This window comes from Oryza brachyantha, chromosome 1 (genome assembly GCF_000231095.2).
Source record: "Oryza brachyantha chromosome 1, ObraRS2, whole genome shotgun sequence".
Lineage (NCBI taxonomy): Eukaryota > Viridiplantae > Streptophyta > Magnoliopsida > Poales > Poaceae > Oryza > Oryza brachyantha.
Window position 1 is genome coordinate 31,413,762 of NC_023163.2, and position 12,089 is coordinate 31,425,850.

At 37.7% G+C, this 12,089-nt stretch overlaps 2 protein-coding genes across 2 annotated transcripts; one reads left to right on the forward strand and one right to left on the reverse strand.

Annotated features, from left to right (window-relative positions):
* Positions 1-1,893: 1,893 nt before the first annotated feature.
* LOC102711929 (ubiquitin-conjugating enzyme E2 27) lies at positions 1,894-4,677 on the reverse strand. The gene is made up of 5 exons (XM_006645200.3): positions 4,355-4,677; positions 3,724-3,772; positions 3,222-3,381; positions 2,299-2,388; positions 1,894-2,203 (listed from the first exon to the last, which is right to left on the reverse strand). The coding sequence occupies exons 1-5, from the start codon at positions 4,533-4,535 to the stop codon at positions 2,096-2,098; spliced, it is 588 nt and encodes a 195-aa protein (XP_006645263.1). The 5' UTR covers positions 4,536-4,677; the 3' UTR covers positions 1,894-2,095.
* A 3,889-nt stretch (positions 4,678-8,566) lies between these two features.
* Positions 8,567-10,541, forward strand: LOC107303930 (protein TIFY 9). The gene is made up of 4 exons (XM_015835341.2): positions 8,567-8,725; positions 8,830-8,989; positions 9,146-9,203; positions 10,337-10,541. The coding sequence occupies exons 1-4, from the start codon at positions 8,567-8,569 to the stop codon at positions 10,350-10,352; spliced, it is 393 nt and encodes a 130-aa protein (XP_015690827.2). The 3' UTR covers positions 10,353-10,541.
* Positions 10,542-12,089: the final 1,548 nt, after the last annotated feature.

The window sequence follows — 12,089 nt, forward strand, 5'->3', positions numbered from 1 at the left end:
TGGTGCCTGCTGGCTAATTAGTGCATTGGCCACCCTTTCCCCCCTGCCTCTCAATGCATGAGCAGCACCTGCTAGTTGCCACTTGGCATTTGGCACTGACCAAGTGATAATCTAGAGATTCTTGTTGCTGTTGTTTGTGTGTTGTGTGTGTGAAGCTAGACCATTGGATGTGTTGAATTTCCTTCCATTCGTTATCTTTCTGAGAGAGGATGAGAGCAACAGCTGCGGATGCTGCAAACTAGGTGTCAGCTTGCATAGAAGTAGGGAGGAGCGTTGTTTTCGTATGATGAAAGATAAAAGATAATATGTTATTTTGATAACTATTTAATAGTATAAAAAAATTAGCTGCTATAAAATAAATTTACTCTTCAAAGGTGGCACGATAAAGTTATACGTAGATATTTTTTATAAAAATATATTATTTAACAATTTAGAGTATGCACGTAAGAGCCAAGAAAAAAAGCTAAAAAAAATCAGTCAAAAGAACACAGCGCAAGTACCCTAGAGGCGTAGACCGGTTCTTGAAGTGCTCAAGTTTTCTTGAAGTGCTCAACAAACTTGACCCTCTTTGATCTGACCGGTCTTTGGTTGTTACTCCCCTGTCCTACAAAAAAATAAATTGACGTGGCACATCCTAATAATATATATTTCAACGTATATTTTTCTAGATTTGTTATACTTAGAAGCGGTAAATAGTCCAAAACAATTGGGTTCTTTCACAACCATATTTAATCTCTAAAAAAATTTAGCTTAAAATTCTATACAAATTTATTTTTCATCCATTTTGAATCCAACACTCAAATTTTTATAGTAAAAAATATTGAGGCTATTACCATCCCTAGTTATAATAGGATATGCCACAATTAATAATATATTCTCTCTTTTTTTTTTTTGAGACGGGAGAGTATGCCTTTCAAGTTTTTGACTAGAGGGGATGACGAGGCACACTGTTTCTGACGCCAGCGTTAACAAAGTTGATCACATATGTCCAGTTTCTATAAACTAGTCGGTTTCCGTTTGTTTCCGTACAAAGTTGATCGAAAGTTTTTTTTCAGCTTCTAGTAAACCGATGGAGCGCAATTTTCACTCCCAAAACGAAAAGGTAAACCCTAGCTGGATATCTGTTTCTTCAATAAATGGTGTTAAACGATCTGTGTTTGTTTGATGCAAATTACGATGATATTTCCATTTATTATCCTTTTGGTTTACCCACGAATCTGAGAGACAGAGAGTCGAGAGACTGACAGTTCACACTCCATTTGGGAAATACGCTGATTAAGATAATTGCCATGATTATAAGCAAACAAAGCAAGTTGGAGTAACCTAATTGGTGATAATGATGACTCACATCAATCATTGTCATGTAATCCTAGTTAACGAGGAGCAAGCGTCATCAGTTTACTATCGTCTGAGAAAAATAAACATCACTTCACCATCAAATGCATCAACATTCCAGCCCATACCTGATGGTCTCTCTCTCGCCTGAAAAATCATCGCCAGCCATTTCACTATGATGCTCCACCATGTAATCGTCAGGCCGTTGCAATCTTATTAAAGAGGAATAATTAAAGATATTTCCCTTCAGCAAAGCAACAGGAATAATGTCATCATTGGCAACAGACCTGGATATGTTTATTATCTCTGCAAACTAAGCAAACGCGTCCAGGTCGCCTCCAGAGCAAGAAACTTCAGCAGAATCACTGGACCATCATATAGTCTTTCAAGACATGAAAATCACAAGACGAGCATCAGGTAGTATTCAGATATGACCCGTCACGTTCAGTCATGTTTTCTTTGTAAAACTGACGCTTCGCATCAGCCAGAAAATCAACGAGATATAATGGGCCAAACCTGACACTATATAGCCCGTTACTTGAGGCCCACTGATGAAAGGAAGAAACCAGAAGAGAAGAGAAGTAAATGAACGAACTTTGTCAATTTGGGATAGGTTCAGTTCAGAGTCCAATGGTCCAATGCCCTATATAGAGAGTGTCATAAAGGCCACACTGAAGTGGCAGAACATTGAGCATTAGCAATCACATTGTCTTGTAACGAATGGGGATTTAATTTACAGTTCATATCGGCCATAGGGGCCTTAGCCAGAGCAGAGCTTTTCAAGAGCCATGTTCTCGTCACCATTGACACTCTTCAGGACACTTCTCACCATGTCTTCGGGGAAGCCCATCTCAACCAGCTTCTGCACCTGTGGTCACAGAAACGGAGGATTTACTATGGCCCATTGATATCTAGAGCTTTGGTATACTCCATCGAATAATAAATAACAGTTAGTAAAAGCACCTTTTCTTCCATGCCGGTGGAGGTACTCTTTGCAAAGGCCTCCGTCCAGTAGCGTGCAGTAGCAGAAAATGTGGAATAGTCACGTAGATACTGCAAAAATGTATGAAAACTGACATAATGAGTGGACAACAATCTACAATAGTGATTCCTTAAACCCATAACTTTTGAGCATGTCCTGAACATGGGAATTTATGGTGCTGCTTGCTTCATAAATGACAATTGTAGTGAATTCCCACTGTCTATAGTTACACTTAGTCACAGTACAGAACTCAAGGATCGGCTCAATCAGGCTCATTACGTAGCCTAGAAAAGGTACAATACAGACCCTGGACCTGCCTACCCTGAATAACCAAGTGACTCTAATATAGGCTCACTAAACATTAAAACTATCTGGTCAGATAGTGCAACATTTTACAGCATGTTTTTGGCATACTACCATCAGTTACACATAAGAGAGAAAGCAGATTTAGCACGAAATGCAGAAAAACTTGCTGAGCTGATCAGAACGACCTTGCTATAGAGGTGAAAAGTGAAAACAATTGTGTACAGTTTACCACGTAACAACCAGACATATAGTTACTGGAAAAGTTACATAAGCGCAGTAACACAGAGCTCACAAGGCCTACAAAGTTTTCTGATCATGTGACAGGTACTAGCACAAAACTCATGCAATCGATGATAGCATCCCACTTGGAATACTCAAATTTAGTGTAATTTAACACTCTTTGCTGCTATCTTACCAGGTGCAATATGAGTTGGCCATGCATAAATACAGAAACTGAGCTTCGGGAAACAAATGCTTGCTCATTGGCTATAGAATGTTTCAAGAACAAGCAACCGAAATTTACTATTAATGTATAAGATGTCAAGGCAGGGTGGTATGCTAAAAATGCGGATCTAAATGGTAAAGTTCAAATCCAGACCTGTTGTGCAACAACAGCATCCTGAGGATCGTCAGGTGCAGGAGCAGAAAGCAGAGCTTGAAGGGAAAGCAGCGCTGTTTTCAATGTAAGGGCTGGGCTCCATTGGTCCTTCAGTATGTCCAAGCAGATTGCTCCATTTTGGCTACTGATGTTAGGGTGCCTTCAACATAGATTGGAGTAGAAATCAAGACATGTACATGTCAGTCAGAAATCAAAGCTAAGTTCAAGAAATTGCAAATTCACAACTGGCAAGTCACAACATTGTTTTGGACAATCGATGGGTAAGCAGAATATGAAGAGTGGACTCATTGTAGTACCAAACTGCTATTATCGCTTATTGATAAAGCAAACATATTATTCCTTATTGATAATACAACAGCAGATCCAGGAAAGTGAAAAAGCCATATAGCTTATCGGCAATTGTTAGCTATGAGGGGAATAGATTCATACAAAAAAGGGAACAAAAGCAATAAACAAAAAGGAGTAAGGAATGCTTGCATACCATACTTTGGTGATGAACTGCATCTTAGGAGGCTCAAAGGGGTAGCCGCCTGTCAATCAAAGAGCACAATCAACAGATGACACTCATAGCATCTCCAATGCATTGCAGCGCTTGCTTGGCTCTCAGTTTAAGCATATGGTGATGCTAATAACATGTATCAAACCCAATTGTGGCCCTAAGCTAACATCCAAGGACTTGCAGCATCTCAATTTTGACATTACGAAGTGAGAGAGATGAAACAATACGCCTTGAGTTATATATCTACACACTGGAAATCTCAACATGAACTAAAATCTGCATGCTCAAACGCAAACTGCTCCGCTGCGCATAAGTGCACTGCGATGATGATGATGAACAATCCACCGCACAAATCCCAAACCCCGGAACCGAAGACGACGCACCAAATCCTACCCGAGACTTGCCCCAACCCACCTCCCACACTAGAATCGCGCTACGCACCAACCAATCCACCAATCTACGACGCGCAGGGACGAAGGGCAAAAGCCGATCGCACCCCCCGCGCCGGAACCCAGCGCCGCCGCCCAACCGCGGGAGGAATCCGCCCGCGTAGGAGGAGGCGGGGGCGGGGGCGGCGGCGGAAGAGGAGGAGGAAGGGCTGGGGGTGGATTACCAGGGAGGCGGATGTCGATGACGAAGGTGCCGCCCTCGTAGGGCGTGCCGAGGGGCCCGGCGATGGTGCCGGTGAGGTGGTTGATGGTGGAGCCGTCGTGGAGCGCGATGGAGACCCCCGAGACCTCCCGGTCCCGGTTGCACTCCGTCAGCTCCTTCTGCACCCGCGACACGTCCACCATCTCCGCCTCCGCCGCCGCCCGTCGCTCGCCGCGATTTGATTCGATTCGGTTCGCCGCCGCCGCCGCTCTCCCTCTCGTTGGAAGCAACGCGAGGCGATGCGAATCGAAGGCGACGCAAAATGGGGAAGGAACTAAACTGGCTGGCTAGGCAGGCTAGTGGGTGCTGCTCCTACTGGTGAGGGATTAATAATTAGCTCTTACGATTTTCTTTATTTGACGCCGTAAATTTTAGATTATCGATTAATTTGTTCATTTTATTTAAAGGAAATAACAAATTATACTTAAAAGTATTTTTAATAAATTAAATTATAACAAAATAATTAAGAGTTACATAATTTTTGAAAAATCAAATACGTAATAAAAACACGGCCGAGTATTTATTATTCGTAACCCTACGCTTAATCTATCTCTTAATTTAAACAATGCAGTACAATTGATTCCAATACGTAATAAAAACACGGCCGAGTGGTTTTGTTTGGTTTGGTTTGCTTAGCTTTGCCTCGCAATTGATTCCAATATTCCTTGCCTCTCTCTTCTGTCCCCAAAAGAGTGGATTTCTGAAAAGGAAAAATATTCCCTATATTTATGTGAGGATAGTAGCAAATATTTTTTTCATGTGAGGATTCTTGAGTTCTCCATATTGTGTATTTTTACCGACTTCTCTTTGTTCTTATATTATAATTTCTCGTATTCCATAGGCTTATAACTGGATAAGACATAGATGATAGAAACACATGTAATCTCGTCAAAGCTACAAACACGAGAGGGAACATGTTGAGAAAAGACTAAATATGCACTCTATATACACTCTAACTAGGGGTGTGGATAACGAGCCAGCTCAGCTCGGCTCGGCTCGGTCTGGTTCGTTAAGATAACGAGCTGGCTCGGCTCCAGCTCGGCTCGTTATCATAACAAGCTAAAAACCTAGCTTGGCTCGGCTCGTTACAAAGCTCGAGCTGGCTCGTTAGGCTCGCGAGCCATGCATGAAAAGTTAATTTAAATAATTTTTTAATAGATTATAAGCAAATTTTTAGTTCAAACATGTAAATCATATAAAATTGTATCTAAATATTAAAGTTTAAACCAACGAATCACATGGTGAACCTATAAAGTATTGAACATATGCTTTTCGGGGTGGAATCAATGAATGCCGACGAATCACGTATCTTTGGTCTAGCTCGTTAGACTCACGAGCAGCTCACGAGCCAGCTCGAGCTGGCTCGTTATCTCTAACGAGTTAAAATGCTAGCTCGGCTCATTAGAAAAATAAAACGAGCCGAGCCGAGCCGAGTTTTTCACGAGTCGAGCGACCTAACGAGCCACGAGCTTTCTGTCCGCCCCTAACTCTAACTCATTCCTTTCAAAATAATTTTTTTTAGTTATAACGCATCCTCTCTATATAAAATCTTTTTCGTCCCAAAATTAACTTGTATAGATAATTATTGTTATTGAATACGGATTGGACTTACCTTATATGACTAGAACCAGATAGATAAGTATTTACCTTAGATGACTTAGATAAGTATAAATACAACACGAACAATTTTCGTAGGATCCGAGTAGAATTATATATTTGATTTCTTATCTACTTGGAGCTCTATTCATACACATGTATTTTCTCCATATAGAATTTGATATATAATATTTATATTGAGTAAAGTACATGTCTATGAGATATGGCCCCATCGTTTTGTAATTTCAACTGCTTATAAACCAAAATTTAAATTTTAGAATTTAATTTTGAACTTCATTTTATGATTTTTTCATCATGATTTGTTTTACACATTTCGCTTTTGAGTCTTTATGGACACATATATAAAAGTTTTACCTGCAAATTATTTTTCGTTTACAAAAACGCGTTTTCGCTTATTCCTCCAAAAAGCGAAACGATGGGGGCTCTTATATTTATAACACTGACAGTTATGAGCTAGAGGGGTCAGAGTAGAAACACCGGTGACTGTTGTGGGGTCTTTGGATTTTCTCCAAACTATTTAAGTATCAACCAACATGTGGTTATGGAAACTTGGAAAATTGGTTGTCGCATCTGTCATTTTCATTAACTAGTTGTTTCTCTGTTTGTTTACGGTGAGTTTGAGATTCAAAGAAAGAAGAAAAACAGAAGAAAATATGCAAAACAAAATGAGTCTTTAACGTATGATAATTTGAGTATTAACTATTTTAAAACTTAGAAATAAATTAATATAATTTTTAAGCAACATTTAGATATTTTTTAAAACACACTGTTTTATAGTGATATGTTAGCTGTATATGGGGGAATAATTAAATTTTTGTCACTCTTATATTTGGTCATAACAGATAATGTCACTGTATCCCCATGTCATATATAGTGAGTGGCATATCTGTTATGAACCAATTATGAACCAATTTTAAGAGCGGTAAAGTTAAATGCCCAATGGATTTTACTGGGCCTATAACCACCTTATTTTCGACCAGGCCGGCCCACTTCCCAATTCTATACATGGGCTTTCTCTCTGTCTATCTTGCACTGGGCACCTTGTCTTCCTCATGCTCATTTGATTTAGATATTACTATTCATATTAGTTGATCAACTCCAAGACTCTCTCTGGCATTACAATATTAATCATGACTCTAGTTGTTCCATCATGCGCATAGGGATATCTTAGTTAACTGAAAATTTAATTAAAGAGAAGTCCTCCACCTAGATGCACTTCTTCATGTTCTGATAAAATAGTTGAATTTCACACGCAGTTGTATACTAAGATAAATTAAAGTTTGTCTAAAAGTAAATTTCATTTGAGATATAGTTCTTGAACCACCACAAATAAAATTATATTTTACATATAATTGTGTCGACAATTTAGAGTGAAGTAGTATTTGTATGCCTTTTTTCAATGATGTTACTATAGGTCAGTTGTAAATTTACCATAGGATTAAATCATTGATAAAATATCACTAGAAAAATAAAAAAAATAATACTAGAATTGTCATTCGAATATCATCCTTGCAAATAGAAAACCCTTCAACAATATACTCCTGGTGCTCCTAAATATTTGATGTGGTTAATTTTACGCATGATGTTTTATCATTCGTTTTACTATACACACAAATACGCAAAAGAAATTATCATACTTAAAATACTTTCACGACTAAAATAAGCCACAACAAAATAAATAATACTTAACCTTTTTAATAAGATGGAAGGTAAACATTAATTATTTTAATAAGACAGACAGTGAAACGTCATAAATCAATTGCATCCAATATTTATAACTAATGACTAGTATTACAACCTCGAAAACCAATCAAGCACCTATCTATCTCATGGGTCTCCATCGTCTGTAAGCCTTCCAGTGGATTGTAATCCAATTTAAATCCGCTCCAATCCATTTCTTTGTTAATTAGTCTATCAAACCAACTCATACCAATTATTCTTCATTGGGATCCAATCCAAACCAATCTAACTTTGATTTTTGCCCAATCCGTACCAACCCATTTGGTTAAAATGGATTCAACCCACTCTTGCAAAATGGATGCACCATTTGATATGTATAAACTCGAACCTAAAATTTTAAAACTCACGTTCACACTATAAAAGTTTATCAAATATGACTGAAATTTAGTAGGATGATCTGTTATGTATAAAAGCAACTTTATGCAAATTTTGGTCGATTTCTACATGTGGGCCCCACGTATGTCTATTATCTTATCAATTAGCTATCCAATTAAATGATCCATTTACCCTCCACGGGTTAAATCCATTTACCCTCCACGGGTTAAATCCATTTAGAACCTAAAATAACCTAACCAAATTCAGTCCATACCAATCCATTTGTCTCTATAACCCAATCCAATCCAGACCCTTTGAAGTTACAATCCATTTGTACCCAACTAAACATAATCCAAATTAAAACCAACCCATTTAACATATTTCCATCCAATCCAGGCCTAATCATCTGCATGTAATAATACACAGCTAAATTACCCCCTGCACTCTAGTTATAATATAGCTTGTGCCTTGTGCCGTTGTGCATCGTGTATACTACTCTGCCATGTCCAAAAAGACGTACGGCAGCTCGCCGGCGGCGACGGCTGAACAGCCGGCAGCCGCCGCCGTCGTGCCGTCGCCGCCGCCGACGGTGGAGGTGACGAAGGCGCTGACCATCTTCTACAACGGCAGCGTCGCCACGTTCCATCTCACCCAAGACAAGGTCAGCTGGTCAGTTGATCATCCATATGCATCTCTCTCTCTCTCTCTCTCCTAGTTAGCCATGGCTACTAGCTAAGAACACGGAAGAACACATGCGGTATGCAGGCGGAGGATGTCATGAACATGGCAGCCGGTCGGGGCGAACAGGTCGACGACGCTGCCGCCGACGGCACCGCCGGCCGGCGGCAGCTGGCGGCGGCGGCGGCGGAGATATCGATATCCGCAAGCAGCAGCGGCGACCAGCTGCTGGAGAAGCTAAAGCGAGGTAAGCTAGCTAGCTATAGCTCTAGATCGATCGATACATCGTCCATGGCTAGATCGACGGGAGTTGATTGGATCAAATTAAGCAGTCTCGCCAGGTTAATTAGAAGAAAAAGGGTCGATTAATATGGAACTATGATGTTAATTTCTTCGCCTGCAGAGCTGCCCATTGCAAACAAGAGATCGTTGGTGCGATTCTTCCAGAAGCGCAAGGAGAGGTAATAATTAACTTCTATGATAAACTCACTTGTAAATTCATTCAAATTCATTCTTGATTACTTGTATGGATTAGCATGCACTGGATCGCTTCAACAAACACAAACATTACTGTGTACTTAATTTTTTTCTGATATGAAATATAAACAGTCTCTTCTGAAGATTCTTTCAACAAAATACAGGAATATATATGTGCTTGCATTAATTGATACTATTGAAACACATGCAGCTTTTGGTTGCTTCTGTTCCCAGCAACTCATAAAAAATGAAAATAAAAGTGATGTAATGATTTAGTAACAGGAGTATGGATGTAGTTAAGCGTGAAACACGTTTTAATTGACCTATACATGGAGTCGACTCGGCAGTATGCATAGCATATGTCAAGGAAAATATAGACATATAACCGAGAAGCAAATTTAACGTGGAAAATCCTTGTGGAAAAACTATGGACGCCAACCGACAATAATTAATAGGAGGTGATGATTACAATAGCAAGGGAATATACCGGATTGTCACACCCTTCCCGTGCAGCTTACAAGGGATATATATATATGGGAAAATCAAGCAGTCCTAATAAGAAAAGCTGACAGAATCTTATTAGGAATTTAATTCTACTCCTACTCCAAATAGGAAACGGTTAGGAGAAAACTAGTAATATAATCCAAATACATTATAGATAATAATTCGGATCATATCTCAAATAGTTATATATATATATATATATATATATATATATATATATATATATATATATATATATGAAGCTGACATTTCAGAGTTTCTGAGAGGTCCTGTATACAATTCAATTAGTTGATCATTCAATGCGTTACTACATCTGTTCAAAAATAAATTTATTTTTTATTTTTTTATACAATGTTTTGACTATATGTCTTATTTGAAATTTTTTACGATTAATATTTTTATTATTACTAGATAATAAAACATAAATAGTACTTTATGCGTGACTATTTTCTTAAACTTTTTATAAATTTTTTAAATAAGACGAATGGTCAGACTTTAGACAGAATTAAAAAATTATTATGGAAAGGAGATAATTACACGCGAGTCACTATCTTACCAGAGTAAATTATTGTTTTTCTTACTATTTTGTAACCCAGTTTCCACCACGTGGCAGGTTGTACAGGCCCTAGCTGGGGAGAGATAGATCCATCCATCAGTGAACTGAACCATGGAGGCAACTGCTACTGCTACTCTGCTAGCCACCCCCTGTGAAAATTAATAATGGTGTTAATATAGCAATAATTTGCAACAAAACAGTTGTGTATACTTATATAATGGTTTTATTTCTGACATGTCAGTGTGCATATTTTTAATGTTTTAGTAATTTTCATGTAAGTTTAACCAAATTCATCTAACTAAGAGCATCTCCAACAGCTAATTTATTTCATCATCATCTTAGAAATAGAGGATAAAGAGTAAAAAATTGAGCTCTAGCGGAACATCCATCCCATCATCTATTTTTATATGTCATCTATATTAGGAGAGAGAAAATCTTGGACTACAAAAAGATATGAAAGAAACTCTTAGACTAAAAAAAGATATGAAAGATAAAACTGATCATCTAAATAAAAATATGGACGAACAAATTTACATTTAACGAGTGTTTCAGATAGGTCCAACCTACCACTGATCTCTTATGGGCCTTGTAAAGAGGGAGCAAATTCATAGGCCGAAATCCGTCTGTGGTCCATTTCTGCTGCGAGGCAAGGCAACAAATAGAGGATTTGTTTATCGGTAAACAAGGAGCGTTTGCTGCTTACCGAATCCGTCACGCCGACAGAAAGCAATGAGCAATGCCGTAGTAGCTGATAGGTCAACTGAAAAAAAACGCAAGCCATCAACAACGTTAGCATAATTTCTACGTTTTCTTAAGCATCACTAATTTAATTCCATCCGGGTATAAGAGTATAGAACTTCCCGCATTCAAAATTTATTTTAGTACATTGCAAATACTCCACCTACCCACTCATTTTAACCGATCATAGCAATCTCTTATACCCCATCTCGTCGCTTATGCTTATAAGCCAAAGTTTAAATTTTTCATCTTAAAATTAGAGCTGTTTTTTAACAAAGTTTATTTTTCAGTTTGACTTTTAAGTTGCTGAGAATATGTATATAAAATTTCTATTTATAATTTTTTTTACAAATATGTTGTTTGACGTTTTCCATAAAACACCCAAACAAACACCCGTCCCAACTTAACTAATTACAACCCATTTTAATTCACCCATCTTCTATGTACATGTGATTTCCAATCCTATGTTTTCACCTAAATTCCTCTCCTATTCTTAGGATTTTTCTATTCTATATTTTTTTATATACTGCTAAGCGGTTTTAGCACCATGGAAATGGAAGCAAGGCAGGGTAAAACATACTTGGGTTAGAGCAACTACACTTTGAACTCTACCCTTAAATACTAATATAGTAGTTGATGTCATAAACAAAGTATAAACACTTTTAGATTGTTTAACAGAGATTAAGATTTAAAAAATATCACGATGTCTCTTAATAAATGAAAAATCGATGTGGTGGGAGAGAAGGCCCGGTGAGATAAAAAATATTAACTATAAAACGGTCGGTAAAATAAGTAGTACTACGTATTAACACATTATAAATGTTTATATCTTAACCATAATTCAAATACTACCTCCGTCCATAATAACTTTATTTTTTAATTTTTTATACAATGTTTCGACTCTTCGTCTTATTTAAAAAATTTTTGCGATTAATATTTTTATTATTACTGGATGATAAAATATGAATAGTATTTTATACGTGACTATTTTTTAAAATTTTTTAAATAAGACAAATGATCGAACGTACGAAAAAATAAAAAATAAAATTATTATAGTACAAAGGCAGCGTGA